This window comes from Lithobates pipiens, unplaced genomic scaffold, assembly GCF_037356315.1.
Source record: "Lithobates pipiens isolate NorthernLeopardFrog02 unplaced genomic scaffold, aLitPip1_a1.2 Scaffold_16, whole genome shotgun sequence".
Taxonomy (NCBI): Eukaryota; Metazoa; Chordata; class Amphibia; order Anura; family Ranidae; genus Lithobates; species Lithobates pipiens.
In genome coordinates, this window is record NW_027507748.1 from 168,100,463 (window position 1) to 168,126,693 (window position 26,231).

General features: G+C 40.7%; 1 protein-coding gene across 1 annotated transcript in view; it reads left to right on the forward strand.

Moving 5' to 3' along the window:
• The window catches only part of POLA1 (DNA polymerase alpha 1, catalytic subunit), a 539,463-nt gene that overhangs the window by 380,039 nt on the left and 133,193 nt on the right, over window positions 1-26,231 (forward strand). The window contains exon 35 of the mRNA XM_077480771.1: window positions 20,305-20,421. Coding sequence (XP_077336897.1) covers window positions 20,305-20,421 — 117 coding nt within the window. The remainder of the gene's footprint in view (window positions 1-20,304; window positions 20,422-26,231) is intronic.

Genomic DNA, 26,231 nt, shown 5'->3' on the forward strand with positions numbered 1-26,231 from the left:
ATGTGTGCAGATAATCATTGGGACATGTGATTTTAGTGGGACATATGTGGGGGACATGTTTTTATTATTAGGGACATGTGTTTTTATTATTTGGGGACATGTATGTTTTGGGGACATGTGTGTTTTGGGGACATATGTGGGGACTGTGTTTTCACTGTGTGGTGTGTTGTGTGTTTACACTACACTGATGATCAGTGAGTAAAAAGCTGTGAAAAGCAGCCCATACTCACTGATCATCAGCCGGCTGCAGCGTTCTGCTCTCCTCTTCTCAGCGGTGACTTCCGTGTGAGGAGAGGAGAGCCGATTGCCTAGCAACCGGCTGTTTGTTTACATCACATGACGGCCGTGATTGGACACGGCCGTCATGTGATCAGGAGGGCCAATCACAGAGCCCTCCTGCCGATCTGAGATGTGCCGTGCCCGGGTGACACGAGCACATCGGGATCGCGCCGCTGCGCGGGCGCGATCCCGCTGCTCCTGAATGACGTTCCTGAACGTCCTATCAGGAGCAGGCGGCTCCCACCCGGCCGTATATATACATTGGCCGGGTGGGAAGTGGTTAAAGGGAAACCGTAATGTATTTTTAGTGATAGAGAGTTTTATTTTTGCAATATTTAATAATCTCATTGATACATGCCTGCAGTACCAGATTTCCATTGTTTTATTATATTCACCAATGTATATGATTTTTTTTTTTTATTGGTGTTTTCTCCCTCTAAGTGGGTTCTATATTTCATTACAGTACAGCTTTTCTGACCTTTTCACAGTTGCGGATGTCAAATCTCAGAAGCTTTCCACTTCATCACATTTGACTGATTAGTTTGAGACAGAACAGTAATCGCAACCATTATGCGCAATGCCTAAGTGGAAAACAGATGGCTGCCTTAATAAATATATACAGTATATATAATAATAAAATACCTTGCTAGTACCCCCTTTTGTCTTCAGAACTGCTTTAGTTCTTTGTGTTATAGATTCAGTGAGGTTCTACTAGAAACATTCCTAAGATTTTGGTCCGTATTGACATGATGGCATCACACAGTTGCTGCAGATTCGTCGGCTGCACATCCACCATGCCAATCTCTCGTTCCACCACATCCCAAGGGTGCTGTATTGGATTGAGATCTGGTAACTGTGGAGGCCATTGGAGTACAGTGAACTCATGGTCATGTTCAAGAAACCAGAGAGGAGTTGAGCTTTTTGACCTGGTGCTTTATCCTGCAGGAAGTAGCCATCAGATGGGTACACTGTAGTCTTAAAGGGATGGACATGGTCAGCAACTATACTCAAGTATTAAATCATAGTGTAGCGCTAAAAACAAACAAAAATGACCTAATACATGACGATATGTGATCATACAATATTTGACCAGACACAAAACTCATAGAATGTGCAAAAAATACACCTTAAGTGTATAATTCATAAGTGTATATAATAAAAAAAGTCCAAAGAAAAAGTAAGTCTCTATATAAATGTTGATCCAATCCAAACGTGAGATAAAGGTCACCATCCACCTTCCTTAAATGAGACTAACATGCAGACACCATGTGGTATTCCCGTCACCTTTTAAGATAAAGGCTTACCAGATGTAATAGATCCAAACGAATATACATTCAAAGGATCACACAGGCTTGTGTACTCGTATGCGAGATTTCAAACGTAAATTATCCAGGGAAGTAGCGGATCAAACTAGATGTCCCGGCTAGTTGACAAATCCTCAGCGGTAAAATCCAACTCAAAAAGTATTGAACCCATACAAAGAGAAAATAGGGGCCACAATAGTGTAATTCCGTTTAAGAGAAAAATTTAATAAAAAAGTAATGAACTTGCATGTAACCAAAGAATCAAGCGCTTAATCAATAAAAACAGTGCTACAGCAGGAGTCCCGACGCGTTTCGTCCTCCAAAGACGTCATCTGGGTCTTGATGCTTCAAGGTTTGATGTGTTGTGCATTCAGAGATGGTATTCTGCATACCTTGGTTGTAATGAGTGTTTGAGTTACTGTTTCCTTTCTATCATCTGGAACCAGTCTGCCCATTCACAAGGCATTTTCATCCACACAACTGCCGCTCCCTGGATATTTTCACTTTTTCAGACCATTCTCTGAATAGAGATGGTTGTGCGTCAAAATCTCAGTAGATCAGCAGTTTTTGAAATACTCAGACCAGCCTGTCTGGCACCAACAACCAAGCCACATTCAAACTCACTTTACATCGCCTTTCTTCCAAATTCTGATGCTCGGTTTGAACTTCAGCAAATCATCTTCACCACATCTAGATGCCTAAATGCATTGAGTTGCTGCCATATGATTGGCTGATTAGCACTTTTTGTTACCAAGCAATTGAACAGGTGTACCTAATAAAGTGACCTATGAGTGTGTGTAATATATTTTATATATAATAACTTCACAGGTCCTGAAGACCGCACACGATATAGGTCCTAGTGCCAGTAATCAAGCCTTCCCAAAGGCCATATATGAAAGTCCAGGGGGCGCTGCACTTAAAATTGATTAATTCCACATGTAATTACATACTTTTCATGTCGTTCCAATTAACAGTTTCGGGCTACAAAGCTTACGCCCTAATTAGAGGAACTCCTATTCAAAAAAAATTTAGAATGAATAGGCCATTAAAAGATAAAAAATTAAAAGTAGCTTTTGTTGCAATACGCACCTTTAATCCAGAGCTTTCCCTGCAGTACTTTTTCTGCCATTATTTGTAGTCTGGTTGAATGAGCGGCATTGTTCAACCCATTTCCTCTGAGCCCAGGCTGTCAGGGACCTGCCCCTAGTTCTACTTTCTCTTTATCGACATGCTTCTTGACAAAGTGAACTGATTGGCTACTAATCCTCTACTGCTTCTCCCACTCTAAACTCTGATTTACTGGGGCTGCAAGATGCTGATACAAAGTCTTCTTTTGTTTATAGCGCAAAAAATAAAAGCCACAGAGGTGTTCAAATACCACCAAAAGAAAGCTCTATTTGTGGGGAAAAAAGACGTCAATTTCGTTTGGGTGCAGCGCCGCACAACTGCGCAATTGTCAGTTAAAGTGCAACAGTGCTGAAAACTAAGAATTGGTCTGGGCAGGAAGGGGGTGAAAATGTCCTGTATTGAAGGGGTTAAAAAAGGAAAAGCTGTAATATATTGCAGCTTTCCAGTACATAGGTGTGACTGCTTTTTTTTTTTTTTTTTTTTTTTTTTTTTTTTTTAATTCAGTCTTTTTTTTACCTTTCATTTTTATTTGGTGATCATGCAGGAACATGCTCCCTGTCCTAGGGTGGCTAAGCTTCACTGTATCTATGGATTTTCAGCGTTTTTCACCTAGTATGGCCTTAAGTCATTGCTGTCATAAGCATCCCTGCCCCTTTGTGTAGATGCAGCTTGGAAATGGGGAATGCCCTGGGTGCAGTTCATTGCACGGGAGTGATTATTTCCTTCCAGGTTTGGTCTGAACCCAAGTTGGGACCAAAGCCTTGCTCATCCCTAGTCTAAAAGAGTTTGAAAGGAGTGCAGTATGACCCTACCAGTGTGGTGATGTGCTTTCACTCTAGAACCACTTAAGCCCCCGACAAATTCGCAGCCAAAGGACCGCAGCGTGGCTTTAACTGACAATTGCGCGATCGTGAGGTGTGGCTCCCAAACTAAATTGGCATCTTTTTTTTTTCCCACAAATAGAGCTTTTTTTTGGTGGTATTTGATCACCTCTGCGGTTTTTATTTTTTGCGCTATAAACAAAAATAGAGCGACAATTTTCAGAGAAACAATATTTTTTGCTTTTTGCTATAATATCCCCCAAAAATATATAAAAAACATTTTTTTTCCTCATTTTAGGCCGATACGTATTCTTCTACATATTTTTGTCAAAAACACAATTGGCGATTATAAAAGTTATAGCATTTACAAAATAGGGGATAGTTTTATAGCATTTTTATTAATAGTTTTGTTTTTTACTAGTAATGGCAGCGATCAGCGATTTTTATTGTGACTGCAACATTATGGCGGACACATCGGACATTTTTGACACATTTTTGGGACCATTGATATTTATGCAGCAATCGGTGCTATTTAAATGCACTGATTCCTGTGTAAATGACACTGGCAGTGAAGGAGTTAACCACTAGGGGGCGAGGAGGGGTTGTGTGATGTTTTTAGGGGGCGTGGCCTGGCATGTGATGTCACTGATCGTCTTTCCCCTATAACAGGGAACAGACGATCGGTGACAGCCAGAGTAGGAAGCACAGGGAGAGGATTGTTTACACAGACCTCTCCTCATTCTTCAGTTCTGTGACCCGATCGTGGGACACCAGAACGGGTTTGCTGGTCCCGCGGCCATAGGACCGGGTCAGGAGCGCAGCGGCGCACTCACAACCCACGGCTGGGCACTTAAAGAGCCACGTACAGGTACGTAATTGTGCCCAGCTGTGCCATTCTGCCAACTTATATCGGCGTGAGGCGGTCCTTAAGCAGATAATCAACGAACTTGGAGGATGGTTGCTGATTATATGGTTTGTCAAATCGTTTATTTTTTATTCATTTTTTTTTCCTTTGGTCGTGGTTAGTATAGGGATTGGTCACTAAGAGTAAAATACACCATGAGCACTAGCATACAAAAAAAAAACCTCATGTCTTATTTTATTTCAAAAGCAGTCAGTTAACAAAAAACACGTTAAATACTGCATGCATCACATTTATTATTTTCAGGTATTCAACGTGTTATTTCCACTTTATTTTAGCACAGACTGCATCTCTGGCTGCAATTGGAAGTGTAACCCTTTGTGTCTGGTATAGATTTTGGAGGGGACCTCATGCAAAAAAAAAAAAAATTAAAAAATCATGCAGGCTATGGAGAGGAGGAAGCGTGGAAACTAAAAACAGGTAGAACATGTTCCCAAAGATGCGGAGAAATTAGAGCAATGTAGAGAGCTCATACCACACTAAGTAGTCAATCTATAAATATTTTCACACAACTTTCATTGAGGTTTTACATGTGTAAAAGGTGGGGGGGGGGGGGGGTTCTATTTAAACCTTCTGGTTAAGCTAACACATTTCAATTGGCCTAGTGGAAGTTAAGGGCTCTGCCTACCTTAATGGCAAAGCATTATCTCCAATGTCTTCATTGACAGGATTGTAGGAGGCAGCTACCATCTGGAGTTATCCAAAAGGCTACCCTCAAGTTTTTTTTTTTGTTTTGTTTTTTAACAAATTGAGTGATTTAGCCAAGGTCCCAGCTTTAATTTCTCTCTTGTGGGAACTGGTTGATATGATACCAGAACCCAGAGAATAAGAAAACCCATGGTTTCTACTCGTGTTTTGAAGTTTGCCTAGTCCTCAACCTGAGACTTGGAATAATTCCATAGCTCAAAAAATAGCTTTAAGCTCAGGGTTATGTGTGGTTTTCCATCTTAAGTTTGTGTGATTTCAGAGTTTGCCCTTCCTGTTCCTTGCCTCCTCTTTTGTTTGGGGTCATGGAGTTGATCAAGGTCTAACGAATCTGTTCCTTAGTATGTGTGCCTTTTTTAAATGGCCTTCTTAATTTGTAGTCTTCTAAAAATTTTGGAGGGCCTGAGAGAGTTCCTTAAAGCTAAGTAAAACTTAACGAGTTTATGGGTTTACATTCTGCATCACCTAGCAACCCCCCAGCTCAGCCAGTTCTCTTGTCTCAGCTTGGCCCTGTTTACAGTCCATTGAAACCATTCTTCAAAAGCACAGAAGAAATTCAGTTTCATTAGCACCGTTCTCAAGGACAAAATAATTAAAGTTAAATGAACAAACATTGCCCAGTAATTTTCTGCCCTAGTTACCATTTTAACCATTTTTTTGCCAAGTAGCTTTCCAGCTGGTTAATAATATAGCATGTATGACCATAGAATTGGTATGAATGTAAATATTGTGATTTGTTAATACATGATCTATTGAAACTTTTGTATAAAAACTTAGTTAAGTCCTGTTTTGGTCTTTTATGTTTATAATGCAGTTCTTTTTGCTAAAGTATTGCTAAAGTGTAACAGCAGTGACCATATTCCCATACATAGCGTACAACTTGGAAAAGTTTTGTGGTGTTCAAGTGACCTGGCTTCCCCTCTGTTGTAAAATTAGTTGATCTGAGTTATGTGCTTCACAGAATTCAGTTATGCAGCTGTAATTATTATTATTATACAGGATTTATATAGTGCCAACAGTTTGCTCTACTTTACTTTTACGCTTTACAATATAAAGGGAGACAATGCAGCAATAACACAGTTTAAGCATCTCACACAGTTCTGATCGCGATTTACCTGTAGGCTTCCGGTGATCGACGGGTTGCCGACCCTGGCCTTATAGCATATACTATGGTGTGTTTGCTTTCCAAAATGGTGTCATTTTGTGGATATTTCCACTATCCTGTTGCTACAAGGCCTTCAAAAATGTGATGGGTAGTCATGAAATTAGATGTGTAATTTATGTCCCTAGAATGCCTGAAGGTGCTACTTGGATGTTGGGCCTATGTTGTGATATAATATTCCGATTTGTCATATATTAGGCCTTTGGTTCCTATATTTACTGTAGATGGGTCATTTTGGTGATCCATTCCCTAACGGAAGGGGAGAGATTGTATTCTAATGTGTAGATATCATGATTCTTGTAGAACACAGTGGAAAATACCTTCTTTAGTCGTACATCACGGGACACAGAGCAAGTAATCACTGTGGGTTATAGGCCACCTTCAGGTGCTGGACACTGGCACACCCTAAACAGGAAGTTGTCTCCCTGTATAACCCCTCCCATACCGGGAGTACCTCAGTTTTTTCGCCAGTGTCTAAGGTGTTGGTCATGAGTAAAGCTGTGCTGAGCTCCACTGGAGCAATCCTTGCTGGGGCTAGCTAATTGAATGGTATGTGGGCCTTGTGTCCGAAGAAACGAGGTCTTGCCTATAACTCTTCTCCTTTTTAGAGAGCTGCACCCCAGGATCCAGTACTTTGGTGTTTTCAGCCATAACGTTTTACTGGCGGGGCGCTATTATGGGTCCAGGAGTGTGGGTTCCCAAAGGGTCCCCGGTTCCTGAAGGTTTAACGGAACCCACCGTGAAGGTCTGTTGGTTTTACCACAGAAAACCCTGCGGCGGGAAAAGTAATTGGAGTTTTTCTAAGGAATTTTAAGTTTTCTTATGAAATGTCTCCTTTAAAAAAAATATAAAGTAAATGTCATGCCTAAGAGTCACCACTGGTGACTGTATAGAGCACGTACCTTCTTATGCTTTCCTCAGAGATCACGCTGTGTTAGGAAGCAGCAGGCTTTTTCCTCTGGCTAGCAGGCAACCCTCTGTTAAGTTTTGGGGGGGTTTGTTCCTCCAGACACCCCCACCTGGACAAAGCTCTCCCCCTCTGCCTGGAAAGGGGAAAGCCAAGAACAATCGGCATGCCGTTCCAGATTTTCTTCCGTCCCTGCACAGCGGCTTGTCTACGTGGTCTCCTCGCCATCCCTCCCTCACGCACAAGCCGATCCTGTCGGATAAGAGGCCCGTGCTCGCGTGGGAAAACTCTTTTGAAAAAGAGGAGGGGCGTGATGCAATGGGGAGCTGGGCTTAGCGTGGCGTTGACCTCCTCCAACGTTCGCCGCGAGAGTGTTTTAAAAAGCTCCATTTTTGCTGCTGTAAGTTGTCGGAGGGACACGAGCAAAGAGGGGCATGTTAATAGGTTTGGTGACACATTTACTATTCGCATATTAATAGCAGCGGTAGTTGCTGGACTATTGCTCAAAGAGGGGAATTCAATTCTTCTGGTAGTTCTTCTGCATTTATGCATCGGGCTATGGTCAGAAGGGGAGTTAGAAACACCCCAAAAGAGGACTAAAGGGATCTCTTAAGCTCTGAAAGCCGAAACTCCTCTCTACAATGGCATCCTCCCCTGAGAGGGGTTGACTGGTCAGAGTGAGCCTTCAGGGGCCATGGAATGCTTGCAGCCACGATAACATGGGAAAAAGGTTAGTGGTTTTAATCGCATCCCAGTTTGGGATAAAATGCAACGGGTTCCATTCCATTACCCAAGGACCCTCAAACTGAGGATCTTGGAGCAGGAGATGTTCTCTTAGGGGACTGTGAGCAGGCTGATGACGCCTCTTCTGTGGGGTCATATGCAGAAGGATCAGCTTCACATTGTGGGTGCATTTCCTTACTGAAATTGGTCCACTCCACTTTTTGTGCTACCCTTAACTGTCCACTTCTTGTTTTGGGTTCGCTAAAGCGTTCTCAAAGCTGCGTATGCTTTTCCTGTCCATTCATTGTTGGTAAAGTTTATGTATTGTGAGTGGGATCACTCAGATAAGTATTGATATGGTTGAAAAATTGGTCAGCCAAAGCGTCCTTAAAAAAAATAAAAATAAACTCCTGGCTGGTTTTCCTTTTTGCGGTGAATGGCTGTTTGGGATATCTTGGATAATTCATCCATAGAATTTTTTTTTTTTTTACTCAAAGATGTTTTGTTAGATAACAAAACACATAGATATATTTTACAGCTCACATTTCAAGCATAAAATCTGTCAAATACATTTAACCTTGCAAGAGGTATATTCAAACAGTTCTCGCAACCTCCAATACCAATCCGTCCTATCCAATACAGGTAGTATTTCTATCCAGCTTGTTTTTAATACACGATACAAGAATCCGCCTCATATTCTGAGTTACCTGCAGTAGGTGCCTCAGTTTGCTCCCCCCGCTTATACCTTGCTTCCCTTGTTTTTTACCTTAACGAGTCTGTCTATAACGAGATCATCCGGAGAGAGGCCGAGAGTATCCAACCAGGGTGCCCAAAGTTTGTCAAACTTTCCCAGTTGACCTCTATGCTGAAAGACATACTCCTCCATTCTTACGGTATCCATTTGGGAAATCCACTCCTTCAGCCTTGGAGGCTCAACTGCCTTCCAATGCCGGAGGATCAGCTTATGAGCCTGAAACGGGCCTGGCTGCTGGCTGTTTAGCATTTGTCTACCAAGTAGGCATGGCTTTGGGTCTGTAGGTATGGTGGTCTGGTATACGCTGTTAATGGTGGCCAGTACCCCTGTCCAGAATAGATTTAGCTTGGGGCACCTCCAGAGCAGATGTATTAAGTCCCCGTGATCCCTCGCGCACCTGGGGCAATTGGAGTCCCGTCTCAATCCCATCCTGAACAGTCTGTCGGGTGTGAAGTGTACTCTGAGTACGATATAATGTATAATTGAGAGGGCCTCTGGGCCACGTTCACTGAACAAATTTGTACCGCCTGAAGTGCCTTCCCCCATTGCTCATCCTCCAATGTTCCCACGTCCTCCCATTTTCTTGATGCAGCCTGAGATACCCCCAGGTAAATATTAAGAACCATGGAATAAGTTGAAGCTGTGATACATCAGCCATGTATCCAAAGATCGGGGTCAATGAGAGAGTCTACGGCCCCCCCAGCCTGTGTTTTCACTGCATGTTGCAGCTGTAGGTGGTAGAAGAGCATTGCTTGTGTAAGGAAATTTCTCCCTAATTTCGGGGAAGGGAATCAGTTTTCCCGCTGTAAAAATGTCTCGTGTGTGACTCTGCCTCTTCCACAGAGCACCACAATCCAGCGACAGTAGCTCCTCATAATACCTATTTACCCATATTGGACTGTACTCGGTGAAGCCTCCCACCTCCTGTAGCTGTCTAAGTTATGTTGTTATGTCTAAGTTTATTCCATATTTTATGCATAGAAGTTTCTCTTTCTAGCATTGGACCATCCTTTGGCAAAGAGTGGTCATGCTGGTCCTCATGAAAGAGCTGGGGTTGAGGTTTTATTTAAACCTTTTTTCACAGCAAAATCGAATGAAGATGTCAAACCCATTCTGGATCGCAAGAATCTAAACTGGTTCCTGGACATCAGCTCTTTTTTTGCATGGAGTCAATCCAATCAGTTGTCTCCATCCCACAAGGAGGAGACATTTTGACGTTAATCGACGTCAAGGGTGCAGATCTCCGTGGACATATTTCCCCACTCACCAGTAATATCTATTTCAAAGTAGAAAACCTTAATTTTCAGTTTTGTAGCCCTGCTTTTCAGTCTAGCTACTGCACCTTGAGTGTTTACAAAGGTTCTGGCCCCTCCTCTAGCCAGATTAAGGGCCAAAGGTCTGACTATTATAGTTTAGCTAGACGATTGGCTCTTGATAGACCAGTCAGTAGCCCGCTTAGACCAAAGTATGATCACCACATTCAACTACCTTGGAATACCTAGGTTGGATTCTCAACCTAGAGAAATCTTCCTTTAAAACCATCAAGGAGGTGATATGTCTGGTAATAGATACACCCAGAAAAGGTTATTCTTGCCCCGGGCAAAGATCAGTGCCATGAAGGAACTGATTTAGATGGTCAAAACAAAATAGTTACATATTCAGGCCGGAAAAAGACACAAGTCCATCCAGTTCAACCACAAAGAAAAAAAAAAAATTCATACAATCCCATATACCCAATTCTATACCCACAGATGATCCAGAGGAATGCAAAAAAAACCAACAGAGCATGATCCAATTTGCTAAAGCATGGGAAAAAAAAATCTTCCTGATCCCCCAAGAGGCAATCGTACTTTCCCCGGATCAACTTTACCTATAAATGTTACTACCCAGTTATATTATGTACACTTAGGAAATAATCCAGGGCTTTCTTAAAGCAATCTACTGAGCTGGCCAGAATCACCTCTGCAGGGAGTCTATTCCACATTTTCACAGCTCTTACTGTGAAGAAACCTTTCCATATTTGGAGATGAAATCTCTTTTCCTCTAGACGTAAAGAGTGCCCCCTTGTCCTCTTTGTTGACTGTAAAGTGAATAACTCAACACCAAGTTCACTATATGGACCCCTTATATATTTGTACATGTTGATCATATCCCCCCTTAATGTCCTTAATCCTTCTATTCAGCTTGCATGACTAAAAGATGGTGGCTTCATTCAAGGCTGTTCCTTATGCTCAGTTTTATTCAAGACTGCTGCAAAACAGTATCTTATGGACTTGGAACAAGAGGGTTCAAGCTCTAGTTTTTCCAATGTGTCTGACTCCAAAGGTGCGCCGGAGCCTTGGTTTATGGTTAATAACCAAAAATCTGCAAAGGGGAAAATCCTTCCTACAGTTACCTGGGAAGTGGTAAAAACATATGCCAATCTTCTTTTTTTTTTTTTTTTTTTTTTTTTAGGTGGGGCAGTCCTGGAAGAGGCAACTGTCCAAGAGAAGTGGTCCAGAGCAGAAATTCCCTTGTCTATTAATATTCGACAGTGCTTGGTCCTGAAGACCTGGACGTTTAATTTACGGAGCTATCCTGTCAGGATTCAACCTGACAATGCCACAGCAGTGGCCTATGTCAATCACCAAGGGGGCACAAGAAGTTGTGCGGCCCAGAGAAAGGCGATTCTTATCCTATCTTGGGCAGAAGATAATGTACCTTGCCTATCGGCAGTTTTTCATTCTAGGGATAGAAATTTGGCAGGCGGTCTATTTTGAGTGGCCAGCAGTTGTTCTTGGGAGAATGGTTCCTTCACCCCATATCTATCTGCCAGTTGGTCAAAGATGGGGGATCCCAGGCATAGATCTGTTTGCGTCCGGATTCAACAGAGAGTTCGACATCTTTAGGTTAAGAACAAAGGATCCGCTAGCTAGGTGCCTTGGTGTTCCCATGGAATCAGTTTTACTGATTTTATGCATTCCTTCCTTTTCTCCATGAGTCCACGACTTCTTCACAGGATCAAGCAGGAAGGGAAGTTGGTGATAATTGTGTTCTAGAAGATCTTGGTATGCAGAGATCATGAGGATGGCGGTAGGGGTCCCATGGACCCTAACACCACGTCCAGACCTTCTCTCGCAAAGGTCCTAAATTTAACAGTTTGACTATTGAGACCCACACTCTGAAGAAGCGTGGGCTGTCAGGTTCAGTGGTATCTACCTTGGTTAAATGCAAGGAAGACGGCCTCCATAATTGTATATTCTGGTGTCTGGGAAGCATATGTCTCCTGGTGTGAAACCAGGGGTTGGCACCCCAGGAAATAGGTCGTAGGTAGAATTGTTCACTTTCTGCAGATGGGGTGCGATATAAAGCTGGCCTTTCTAAGGACACACACCTTATTGGTATTATTTCAACGACCACTTACTTTGCATTCTTTGGTTCGTAACTTTATTCAGGGGTTAACATGGCTTAATCTCCGGTTAGGTTACCCCTGAACCCTTGGGACTTGAATTTAGTTTTGTGCATTACAAAAACTGACCTTTTTTTTTTTTTTTTTGAGTGGATACAACATATTCCCTTGGTCCTTTCTGCTGCATGAAGCATATCAGAATTGGCTGTTTTTTTTTTTTTTTTTTTTTTTTTTGTAAAGAGCCATATTATTATTCACAAGGATAAGGTAATATTGCATCCTCATCCTAACGTTTTACCTTCATGTTTTTCCAGAACCATGTTCTATGGAAGAAAAATCACCACATTCTCTTGATGTGGTGAGAGCAGTCAGTCTACTTAAAGACAACTGATCAGATTTGGAAAACTGATGTTTTGTTTGTATTGTCTGAAGGTCTTAAGAGGACAGGCAGTATCGAAATCTACTATTTCTAAATGGATTCAACCAGTAATCATTCAAGCTTATGGTTTAAAGAGGTAGATTCCACCCTCTCAAATCAAAATGCACTCCTCTAGGGCTGTTAGTGCTCCCTGGGCAGTGCATCACTAAGGTTCCATGGCTCAAATCTGCAAGGCTGCAACTTGGTTTTCATTCCATACATTTACCAAATTCTATCAGGTAGATGTAAAAAGGCATGAGGATATTGCCTTTGGGCGTAGTGTACTGAAGACAGGAGTATAACTCCTCTAGTCTCATGTTGCCCTAAGTCTCATGTGTCTCTCTCCCCTCACAATATTAGACCCAAATATAGTGAAATATACAGCGTCACCAAGACTGGCCTTTTGGAAATCACAGTGATGAACTAATCACCACACAAAAAGACACAAGACAACAATTAAGACAATTAAAAAGAAAATGTCCGGGCACCGTGTGACAACACGTGGGCAAACTGTCAGATGAAAAAAAATAATCATGGAGGTAATTCCTAACTGAAGGAGAGAAGCCTGATTGGCTATGAGAATGAATGACAGCCCAGCCGCATGTGGCCCCAGGGGAGAGCTCAATAGAAGAAAGGAGAAAAGCTAGTAAATATTAGTATTTCAAAAGAGCTAAACCTGCTCAGATTATCATTTATCGTCCTGATTAGTCCATCTAGAAAATAATCATGCCGAGCTTATGAGCTAAAAAGAAAAAAGTTATTTTTCAAAAGGAAGTTTTGGTTGTATGAAAACAATAGCTCATATAAGTCCCAGTATCAGTGTCAGATATACCCTTGGTTAGAAGTGGGTATCTATAGTGAAACTTTAGGTTGAAAACAGACGCTCTGCTAGTGAGTGAATTAGGTCTACCATTAGTCTTAAATCCACAGGGACGGCACAAATGTATTCATCACAGAATGGCAAAGTAACACAGTAAGTAGGGGGAGACTTCTTTCATGCAGTAAGTTCAAAGGGCACAAGACATCCTTGGGCTTACTAGTCGCCCTATAGTGGAGGTACTGTACCGTCCTAAATAGTGGGTGTCTGCTTTTCCTCTGTCCTTCCCGTTTGGGGATTTTGGTGTGGCATCTGCTCTCATTAGTGCCAGTTAGTACTCCAGTTGTGGTCAAACTTTCAAATAGATGGATGTTTGGCTTCATGCCAATCACGATCGGGGGTCTCCTATTTAGCATCTAGCATCCTCTGTTTCCAGGAACATCACAGAAGCGGTGTCCCATGACGGAATGACGCTGACGTCAATGTGTTTTGCTAAAAGTGATAACGTAGCTTCATTGGACGGCGGGCCTCACTCCCTTTATATCTTAATTTCTTTGTAAGGACACCGCCCATCAACCGGTATTAAAGGGATAAGTGTCTTAATATCAAAATGATGTGTGGTGACCTTCAGAGTAGCCAATTACAGCAGAAAGGGTTGTGTCCGCTTAGCTCATAATTCAGTCAGCGTCGTCGACAGACTTTTTGCTTAAAGGGGTTATCAAAAAAGGGGGAGAAAAAGAGAATGAAAAGGTAAAAAGACACAATGTGCAAGGAGGGGTACTTGCGATAAATACTCAGCGGTGTCAATTTTAACCCCCCCGGCGGTATTCCCGAGTCTGGCTCGGGGTGAAAATTCAGAACCATTAGCGGTAACCCCGAACCAGACTCGGGATGGCATCCCAGGATCCAGGATGAGTATGCTTACCTTATCCCCATGTATCCAGCGATGTCTCCCCACAGTGTGAGCAGCTCATCCTCTGATCGATCTATCAGAGCCGAGCTCCGTTCCCTGCAAGCGTTGCAACGCATGGGGGCGGATAACAGCGCCAAATTCAAAAAGTGAGACGCATAAAATACATAATCTTACAGATTGCATTGCTGTATGTAATTATTTCACATCCCTTTTGTCCCTAGTAGTTTGTCCAATGCCCTGCATGTAGTTTTATAGTATAATAACTGTTCTTTCTGCCTGAAACTGGAGATTGTCCATAGCAGCCAAAACTGTCCCTTTACATCAAGTGGTTTTAGACCAGCTAGAAAACAGCGATAATTAGAATCACTCGCAGAATTGAGCGATAGTCATTTGTGGGGAGATCCGTCATCAAATACTGAAAAGTAATGACAGTGACAATTCTGCAACTGAGCAAATTTTAGTGTTGTTGATTACATTGTTGAATACTTTTTATTACTATATTATTTGGTATAATTATTTATAGTTATTATATTTTAATTTATGATTTTGATTTTCAAATTTTATCATACTCTGGAGTAAGTGAGTTATTCCTAAGAATTGCAAGCCTACAATATATAACCCCAAATTTCCATGCAAAACATTGTACCGCTTTCAGCACCTAAAATCCAACATAATCATACCGCCAGGGAGGTTATGGGTGTTCATTTTGTAAATGGTCAGTTGACCGAGCAAGCAAAATTCTTGCAGCATAAACGGAAAAGCTAGCCTGATATTCAAGGCATACAGCAGCATGTAATCTGCGTAAAGCCTGGATTTATGGTGTTACCCACTCACTGAAATGCCCTGGATAGTGGGCTGATACCAAATCACTCCGGAAAGATGTTCCATTGCTAATATACTGTATAAAGGAATACGGAAAGGGGCAACCCAGACATGTCACCTTGCTGATGTGCTGGAAATTGTGCTGTTTTACTTACTATCATGTTACGTGTGTTACATTTATTTATTTTCCTAGTTAACCAGTTTTACCCCCTCGCTGCCCAAGCTAATTTTCAACTTTCAGCGCTGTCTCACAGTTGCGCAGTCATGCAGCACTGTACCCATATATGACATGTTTATCATCTTTTTCACACAAATTTCACTTTTTTGGGGGGGTATTTAATCACCACTGGGTTTTTCATTTTTTTTTTTCTGTGATAAAATTTTGCAAAAAAGTAATTATTTTTCTTCACTGATGTGCACTAATCACCAGGACACTGATGATCAGTGAAGATGTCTCCTTTTACACTAGCCTGTTTACCGGTCAATCCTTGCGCTGTGACAGCACAAGGAAAGGAATGCCAATAATCGGCAAGTGTGTTTACATCATGATATGCTGCGATTGGACACAGCTGATCACGTGGTAAAGAGCTGCAAGTGGTTAATTTACTTATATTTTTCACTGCAAGATTTACATTTTTTTTTTTGTTTTGGCCCAATTTAATGTGTGATTCATTGTTCTTATCATGCTCTGTGTGCACTGCATCTTCTGAAGTCTGTTCCCATGTGCATAATCTGTCAGGAGCTATTTGATTTATTGACAGACAGCAGGCAAAGTGCTGAATGGTTCCTTCAATAGATACTGTAGTAAGTGGTGACCCTTTATTGCTGAGAAGGTAGTTTGCTTTGAGAGAGCAGAATAGAGTACTTTTGTTAAGGGGGGAAAAAAAGCTTTGAGTATACTACTTGGCTTTTAGATGTTCATATAAAATACACCACACTTCATATGTAACTGACTTGGAATAGAATTCTATAGCTGTATGAAAAAATGCATTTCAGAATATTTCAGCTGTTAGGTTGATCTTTCCATTGTCTTTACAAGACCTTGGTGTGTTGTTGGCGAAGGTAAATTGTAATAATTACCATTATACATGTTAAAAAAAAAAAAAAGTGAACATCCCAGTTTTGGAAAAATGAACTGGGAAAGGCTGTATTTTTCATATAAATAGCAGATTTACTCACTGATATTGTAATAAATTCAGCTTATTTTTAATGTCTATGGTTACACAACATTTAAATGCAAATGCACACAGGTAGTTGGCCGGCCTCATATGTAAAGAAGTTTGAATTGTTCTTGTATTTCTATTGTAGTGTTTAGTGACTTTAGACTACAATAAATGTTCTTTTAGCTATATTTCCACTTATAAAGTAAATTTGTGTGTAGTTATGTTTTTAATTGTTAAGAGTGTGTCTTTTGTATGCTGCATGTAAAAATGCTGTGATATCATTTCTAGTAAAGTGGATCTTATAGGGAAGAAGAGTTGGCTTACCTGGCTCTTTAGTGCTCTACATAACCTTATGAGATCATATGCCTCTACCATTGGTTCTTCTAATGGTTCCTCCTAATATTCCTATGAGTCCACTAGGATAGTGGACACTAATAGTTGTGGGGGGGTGGGGGGAACTTGTCACTGGAGACTGAAGGCAGCCTCAAAGTCTGAAATGTAGATGGCATTCATATTTGCAGGGGAAGATACTAGGTTTTCTTTGCTATTCCTAATTTGGTTAATCTGCACAGGGTGTATTTCCTTTTAGGACCCATTCACACCAGGTGTGGTAGGACTATGTTGGATGGCTATTCCAGAGCTGTCCTACTGCAAGACAAGGCAGGTGCCTTGTTTCCTATCTTGCCAGTTCACGCCACAGTGTTGAAGTGGTGTACACTGGAAAAAGTACAACATGCAGTACTTTTTTTTTTTTTTTTTCATAAATTTTTTGGCACGATGCAAAGCAATCGACTGCTTTGCACCATGCTGCGGCCAGTAGAGCTTAATAAAATGTGACTGATATTTCATTAGCGTTTATTTAAAAAAATAAAATAAAAAATCTGTGTTTGGTTGTACTCTGGTAAAACTTTTTTTTTTTTTTTTTGTATATTCTGCGAACAGCCATTCATGTCTATGGCCAGCTATATGCAGCACCTAGACTTTCAGGGCTGGGGAATAATGCTGGAATTTGTTGCACAGGTTCAGTTGCCCATGTGCAAGAGGCCTAAGAATAATGATCCTGGGGACCACACCTTCAATATCTAGACAAGAGCAGCTCACGCATTTGTTGCCCCAAGTTCCTTTTTTGACTGTCATTTATTGCCTACACTTTGGTGTATACATTTTTATTTGTGATGCATCTCTAGTTTGATAAAACACATGAAATCACCAGGACTGATTTTCAGTATGTCCAATGCAAGAACGTATGATGTGATTTTGTATTTAATTTTCATTTCCGATAATGCTAGTTATTGTCATTTGTGAAGTGAGATTGCTAGATATGAAGTGCAAACATACCTAAATAGAGACTGAATAGAAATGTGATAAACATAAAGACCTCTTTTAATGGTAATTATAACTGTAAGGAAGTGGCTGCAAATTACATTATGTCTTCCATACAAATGATGAGTGTGTCAGCCTGTTTACCTGAGATATAGTTGCTGTTTGTATTAGAACACAGGTGCGGCGGCAGTATTTTTGCCCATGTATCATTGCTGATTTTCTTTTTTCTTTTTTTTTTTCTGAATTTTCAGCATGGTTACTGTACGTTTTTTACTGACGCGTCTTTTTGGCTCTGTTGTTGCCTTGTCTTTTTGTGGTCCAATAAACATTTAGTTATTTTTTCTATTACTTTTTTTTTTTTTAGTTTACAGGAACATTATTAATGTTTTCGTAATACAATATAAAACAAAAATTGTCAATAATACAGAAAATGCAGGCCTAGCGGCCAAAATAGTGATACAGTTACAGGAAACTTAAGTAAATGCAGTAGTAGTCGTACAGTTATATATATATATATATATATATATATATATTTATTTATTTTTTATTAAACATTAAAGCAGTATTGAATTGTGTGTTTTTTTTTTTTATCTTCTTCTTGATAAGCCTGGTATGATACTAAAATACAGTCATTCTGATGTCATTGAAAATTGTTTGCAAATTGCTTTTGACCTTTAAGCAAACCCATGCAATGAGTTTGCTTTAATGCCTCCCTCCTCAGCAGCACATACTCTCCTTTACGTCTTTTTCTCCATTTATCTACCTATGTAAGCATGGAGTGACTCCAGTTGAAGCTTATACATACAGGGCTGAAGGTGGTTTCTTTACCCCCTTGTGACAGTGCTGTGCCAATCACCAAGCACTAGAGTTGTCACCATAAAGAGTGTCATGTGCTTCTTGTACTCAGAAGTACCAAGTAATTTATATACTTCTGATCCCTGAGCAGTACAGAAAAGGGAGCAAATTATTTTTATGTTAATAGATTCTGGGGTTACTAGGCAATTTTGAAAATATAAGCTGTTCCCTCTGTCTTTCTATTCCCTGTTCTTTTAATAGTTGCCATCACTGGCTCAGGCCAGGGCGGTTAAAGGTTTGTTTGCATGCAATTTCATAACTGCAGACACTTGATAGAAGCTTTGCTTGGAATTTAAGTGAGCAGGCTGCATATTTCTCTCATTAAAGTTTGCTATGTGGAGATAACAACCCCCCTTAAGGGCCGTACACACGGGCTGCATCAGCCAGTTTAATAGAAACTGGCTAACATTCAGCCTGTGTGTACGGTAGCTGATCCAACAGAAGCCAGCCGAAGGGGCATGACCATTTGTTCTGGTGGGGGGATTTGTCCCCCTGTCAGAACACAATAGCTCATCGGGGGAAAATTTAACATTGGATAGTTAGTACAGTGGCTCCTCCCAAGCTCTTCAGTATTTTTAGTTTTTCTTTTTCATTTAGCACGCTTCTAGTGTTGTTCTAATGTAAACATCCCTTGTAATAAGGATAACAGGTTCTCTTTATTAAGAGATCTGAAGACCTAAAATCTCTCCTTTAGTTTTAAAAGCTAAAAAGTTTTTGATCTTTTATTTAATTAAACATTTTAGTTTTTCTTTTAAATTCCACCCTGGACCAAAAGTGACGACATGATGTTGCTCTGGTCCTCCAAGGCCATAAAGGTAGTCAATCGGATCGTTTCTCGGGCACGCCGGTAAAAATGTTAAACCCGAGAAACGCAGATGAGCACACTTTCATAAGCCAGCCACTGGTTGAAAAAAATATACCTGGGTTATGGCTTTTGGCCTTAGCCATAACCCCAATTAAACCACTTCAAAGCCACAGAGTGTATATATACGTATAGCAGTCTTGAAGTTGTTAAACAAAGAAGAAAAAAAAGTTTTAAATTGTCAGGCATTGGTTTGTAAATCACTTTGCTACGCTTTGTATCAGAAACGTAGTTTAAGCATTTTGCTAAACCGGACAAACCACTAAAAACTATTATCTTGTCAAACTGGAAAAAGCACATTTCTCCCCAGAAAATTATCTCACTTCTGTAAGTTATTGACTATTTTATATAGGTGCACACCTGAAATACAGAAATGACTAGAGCCTAACTTGGTAATATGATCTTTGGATAACACAACCGGTATAATATTAAAAAGCAGTGCGCTAACTTTGTACAACTAACTTCAGGTGTTGCTTTCTCTGAAAACTGATGTTGTTTTTGGCCTGATTCTCACTTGCGCAGGTTGCAGTTTGCATATTGCAGGCGCATGTTACGTTTTTCAATGCATGCTTTTCATCCATTGAAGTCTATGGAAGCAAAAACCAGAAAAACGCTCCTGGCCCTTTCCATGAAATGCACAGATTTGAACTACATCCATATTAAACCATGTTATATGGACTGTAGTGTGGTAATGCAAAACTGAAAACGCCCTAAAAAATGCATAGGTGTGAACCAGGCCTTAATCCTGTCACTATGGGGTCTAGTTTATATATGTTTTCACACAGCTTTCTCTAAGTATTACCACATTTTTTAAAAATGGAATCCAATTAAAAAAAAATGTGAGTCTTTGGCGAAAACTGAGAAGTGTAAAAACCTCTATAAATGACCCCCTTTAAAGAATTGTAAATTACCTGTAGGTGCATGATATAGGTTAACTGTTTTTGCCACTAATGTTTAGTGTTGCACAATATATTAAAATCTGGTTCCTAATGAATACTGAACTGCAGTGTAATATTTTTGCATTTGGATTATTTTCAGGGCTGGCTAGTATGTGAAGAGCAGACCTGCCAGAACCGGACACGTCGCGTTCCCTTAAACTTTTCTCGCAGTGGGCCAATATGCCAGGCCTGTATGAAAGCAACATTAAGATCAGAAGTAAGTCTCAAATGTGATGTTTTGCTTTGTCCCCTGACTGGTCAAGTTGTTGGTATTTATGCATGGGGCTCTGTAAATTAGAGCTCTGTGCTTTGTTGTACAGCTCAAAAGCAGACTTCCCTTTGGTACTTTGAACAGAAGATGAATACTGGTCCACAATGTTGTCTTGTACAACGCAGGTATTTTAAAGCAGTCCTTAACCTAATACAATTTTTTTTTTTTTTTTTTTTTTTACCCAAAATAAATAGAAAAAAAATGTAAAAAAAAAATCAGTGTGGAGCAGTTTTACAAATTGAAAGTTGTTTTGTTACACCGGGAATGTGTAATGCAGTGAATATAAAAGTACAGGTTATTCAGTAAATAAACTAAACTAGCTTTTTAAAATTGTATTGTTTTTTTTACAAATGAAATACAAGGGACTGTATGTGTATATGGACATTTCAATTATAAATGAGAGCCCCCCCTTTCCCTCATAATATAAAAGTTTCCTGCCAATATGCATTTTCAGTTATTACCAATGCTGATCCAGAAGAATATATTGCTCTTGCAAGGGCTTGGTCAATGCTCTGCTGATTTTCAGGTGTCATTTTATGTATAAATGAAGGTATTTTTGGGAGGTTTTGAAACCTTCCTTGAAGATGCTGCTGGTAAAGAAATACTTTGTGAAGGTTCAGAAGCTGCAGAAAGTGTTTCTGGAATGAGAGGAAAAGCTACTCGCACTTTCATTGTGGTCCTCATCATTTCATTCCATTTTTTATGTCTTTTGGGCACCTCTGGCATGCTTTTTCATCTTTATAGCATTTAGAAAATATTTCTTCTCACAATATTTGCTAATTTTAATTTTATTAATTTTATTGCTCTCAGGAGAAATTGCTCTAAGCATGATGTGGAGAACACTAATAGGAATCCTGTATAGGTTATAAAGATAAACTCATTTGTCAGTCAAATTGACCCTCTTACATGTCAATTATGGCCCGATGAAACAAACTATCATCTACTTTATCCCAACAATCATCCAACTGTAGGAGATACAACATCAAGCCCACACAACAAGCAAACTAAACTGGAGCCTTTTCCCTGTTACAGGAAATCGTGTATATATATATATATATATATATATATATATATATATATATATATATATATATAAATCTATGTTGCATATACGAGTCAGTGAATAAGTATTCATAAAATTATATGTGTAGTTTGCACCAGGCCACTAATGGTTGTGTAAAGCAATGTCATCAAATTAAAGATGCTAGAAAATGTGCTCCATGTACAAATAAGCTTCTGCACTTCCTCCTGCTCACACCATTGACAAGAAGAAAGCCTTTAACAGAAGTGGTATGCAGAACCTAGCACTTCCTCTTGTAGTGATGTAAGGGCAGGCGGGAGGAACTGCAGAGCTCTGCAAGGAACCAGACATTGTAAGGACATGACAATAAAAGAACCCACTGAGAGCAGTGAAATGGAGTTGGGTGGTGTGGGTAACCAGAGAGTTAAGTAATCACTTGCTTTTTTTTTTTTTTTTTTTTTAACATGGAGCTCTGTTATTGACAGCTTTAACTCGGGAACAGTCATTTAAGAGGAAAGTAGTTGACATCGTTATTGGCAACTAAATCTTATTTCTTTAGGGACATTTATAATGTATATTTGCTTTTCTAAGGGAAAAATTTACAGAACACCTATCACTCCCATTAAACTGCGCATGCCTTTTATTATTTTTTCTCTAAATGCAAATTTGATACATGCACTTGATTTTTCATTGCCGCTAATTTACACAGTAATTTTTGGCACAAAGTACTTTAATACAAATAATATGGTCTCTCTTACAGCAGGAGTTAATCCCTGTCCAGCTCTAGTTTTTCAATAATGTTGAATCTCTAGGAAATTCCTTGGTAAACAAGGGTCTATGTCATCTGTTGAAATGTAGCCGAGCTCATACGAGGCGAGGCTTTCTATTCGGGTCCTTGAGTCTGTATTATATGGTGTTATGATTTCTTTGTGATGGCGTCTGTCTGAGTGTTAGAGGCCTTAGCTTTGCTTGGCCTCAACTAAGCTTATTATGCTTTTCAAAAAAACATTTCCAAAGCTGGTTGTAAGCCCAGTGGCTTACCACTTGTGAATGATTACAGATTTTCCTTGTTTTTGGTACCCCTCTGACCTTACACTCCCACCACTTTTATTTCACATTGCGAAAACCATCCACTGCACATCCAAGTTTCATTGAGCAGCCTAAACCCTACACATTTTGGTGTTAAGTAAAAGGAGGGAAATCTGCTTAACTCCTTCCCCAACAGAGCTCTCCTAATGAGAAATTAAGAGACTTCTGTAATTAAATGACATAGCTGCTGTCTGTATACACTTATGTTTTTTATTTTTGTGATGAAAAATAAAATGAATGGAATAATAATCCACAAGCTATGCAGATCTTCTATGTGTTGCATACCACACGGTATAATGCTTTTAGATTCATGGGAAACGCACAACTTAAGGTCAAACTTCATAAAAAATTAAGAATTTTTGTTGTCCTTTAACATCCAGTCAGAATACACTTGTTAGCAATTACACATGTATTTCCATTTTCTTGGAACAGACATTTATTGTCCTCTAGCTTTAACGCATGAGGCCCACTGGGTCTCTCGCTGTTGACATTTAATTGGTGGATTAGAATTGATTTCCAGGGAATCTTGTAAGCGGTTTTCGTATTTGCAATAAATAAAAATATGTAGTATCCTTGCCAATATTTTCTGCTCTTTCTTACGACACCAGTATAAAATGTGTGTAAAATAATTATTACAGGCAGTAGAAACAGTCAAATGAATACAATGAGGCTTAATGAAGAGAGAAAATGATTGGTGGGGATAAAGAAGCACAGTTCGTCTACAGGGTGAGGCCACTGGCTGGTTGAAATTCAGCCATTTCAGCAGGAACCTGCCTTCGATCAGTCTGTGGGCAGGCTGGTTGTACTAAAGTCAATTCCTTTGATCGATTTCAGTACAACCAAGCCTGTCTGTTGCTTTTTTTTTTTTCCTTGTGGTTGCTGTCGGCAGCTGTAGCTGCTGGCAGTGATCATTGTATTGTGGCAGCAGGGAGACCTCTCCATGTCAGAACACAATAGCACAGCTGGAAGGTATCCCTCATCAACACTGACCATTATGATCTGGGGCCCAGACCATGGTTTCCTGCTTGAGTCAGAACACTCCTTGGAGTGTTCTTTAACTGTTTCAGGCATGGCTCTCCTATGTCTGAGTTTATTGGGAAAGTTTGTCATGTTAGCTGGTTCAGAATGCAGAGGCCACTGGCAGGGTCTCCTGCCCTCTGTGTATCTATTGCTGCGACTGCCCCTGCACAAGCGGGTGAGGATGTACTATATCCCTATTGGATGACTTATATGAGGAAACTGCTGACTTACCCTCTAAATGTAGAAATACCATTTCAGTCCATATTGACATGGTCAGCAGATGTATGGATCAGGAGCCACCTGCAGCAGCTGTCTCTAGGGTACACAGCCTGCTAACTTTACCAGTGAAATCACCTTGTGCAACATATTTTGAATAGTGCTTGGCCTAATCCAAACAAAGTGTTCACTCCTCCTGAACTCTTTGCCCAGCAATTTCCTATTAAAGAAGGTTAATCCCTGTAGTGGATCCAGCCATTTACCATCTTAACGAGAATCTGACTGTTCTTGTAATGGACATCCCGGTGTTTAAAGGCTAGAAGCCCTTTCCAAGGCCTTATTTCCACTTGCATGCCCTGCTCTTCAACCTGCCTTGTCCACCTGAAACTTCTTGGACGACCAAGGATATTGGTCCAAGCATATTTCTAGTGATACTACTTCTAGCCTACATTCCAACAACTGGAGCTCAAGCCTGTGGCCTTATGGGCTGGTGGATAATATGCTCCTACTTTACAGAATGAGTCTCCTGTTGGAGCACATGCGGCGGACCCTTTGACTCAAATATTGGTCTGTGGAGTATTAGTGAAATAAATACTTATTGTGTATGCCCTTCAATGGGGAACTCCTCTTTTAGTGTATCCCTAGACAAATTTATCAAGGACATCCCAGAAGGAAAGGGCACTTCTTTGCCCTAGCAAAAGAAAGCCAAGCCTCAATCTGGGAATGCTCTACTTTGGAGCTAAGAAAAGTTTCATTTTTCTCAGGTCTCCAAGGCCAAGTCTGGGACTCAATTCCACCCCTAGTTCTGAACTCACAAACTAAAAAACAAGTCCTCCTTGCAATGAGGGGATGTATGGCCACCAAGTCCCAGGATGCTTGTGTCCAGAATATCTCCTCCTTGTTTGATTTTGTCAGACCTACCAACATTCCCGCAAAGACTAGCAGACTTCCACACTGCTCTATCAAAGCAATGAGTCATAAACATTGTTCCAGAAAAGGAAAGATTCCATATTTTATTTTCAGATTTGTTTACCTTTCTGAGAGAAAAAGGGGTCATTCACCCCATCTACAGTACTGTGCGAAAGTTTTAGGCAGGTGTGAAGAAATGCTGTAAAGTATGAATGCTTTTAAAAAAATTATTATTTTTTTATTATTTTTATCAATGTACAAAATTCAAGGTGAGCTAACAGAAGAAAAATCAAATACATTTTTGGCATGACTACCCTTTGGCTTCTAACCAGCATCAATTGTTACACTCAAACTTTGTGCATTTGCACAAAGTCTGTGATTTTGTAGGTCTAGAGTCAGGTGTATGATTAACCAGTTATACCTAGCAGATGCTAATCGTCAATTTCCTATGTAGGTTGAAACTAGACGCGATTAATCGTTAAAACATCTTGATTCAACCCCTCCTCACGATTCCTATGCAGAATTTACATAATTCATTCATGTAAGTGCAGAGATGTTCTCTATTCACTCAGAGCTGTCAAAAAAAAATAAGGCGGCAAATGTTTATTAACCCCTTCCCGCCGAGCGTACGCAGATCTGCGTACTCGGCTTCCAGGGGGTATACCGGGATGATGCCCGCACCTGCAGGCATCATCCCGGTACCATTTTTTCCAGCGGGCGATTGGCTATCCAGCCATAACAACCGATGCGGCTAAAAGCCGCTCGGCTGTTATGCCGGAGGAGGGGACGTCCCCCTCCCGCCGCTGTTACCGGTGCTCCTGCTCGCTCCAGACAAGACTTTCCCCATTGCACTCCATTTCTTTTGCTGAAGGAGGACTTGATATATCGATATTTCTCTTATATTCACCGACCGACACAGCTCCTCTTAGCCATTGGGTTGTATACCTCACCTCTAGGGAAATAGACAAAATTGTAATACAACACTCAGAACTTTCAGTTACGCCCATGGGGGCAGTCCCTTAGGTATCAACCCTCCTGCCTACTAGCAGACCTCCGTTTTATTTTGCCTAGTGAAGGAGAAAGACCTAGGAACCCTGCGGGCCCATAGGTCCGTGTTTTTTATGCAGAAGCTTTGCTTTTTGCGCAAGATGAGTGATCCTGTGATCTTCTGTCAACATCCGGCTGGGTGACAGGCTGGTTCACTTATTTATCCTTGTAGTCTCCCCAGTCCGGCCATCGAGCGTGTGCAGGTCGCAGCTACGGCTCGGCAGGCCACGACATACCTCAGCTCCAGAGGTGGTCAGGTGAGCTTTTATGCTCCGGGGCGTACATATGACTGGGCTACTGATGTCTGCGTCGCAGTATGCCGAGGCCAGTAGCCTTCTCTGTACTGATCATGAGTAGGTCTACAGTGGAATGTCTCCCAGCTCTTCAGGACTGGTAAGTACAGCTCTCCCTGTTCTGACGGGGCTGAGCAGCTGGGCATTCCCTGGGAGGTCGA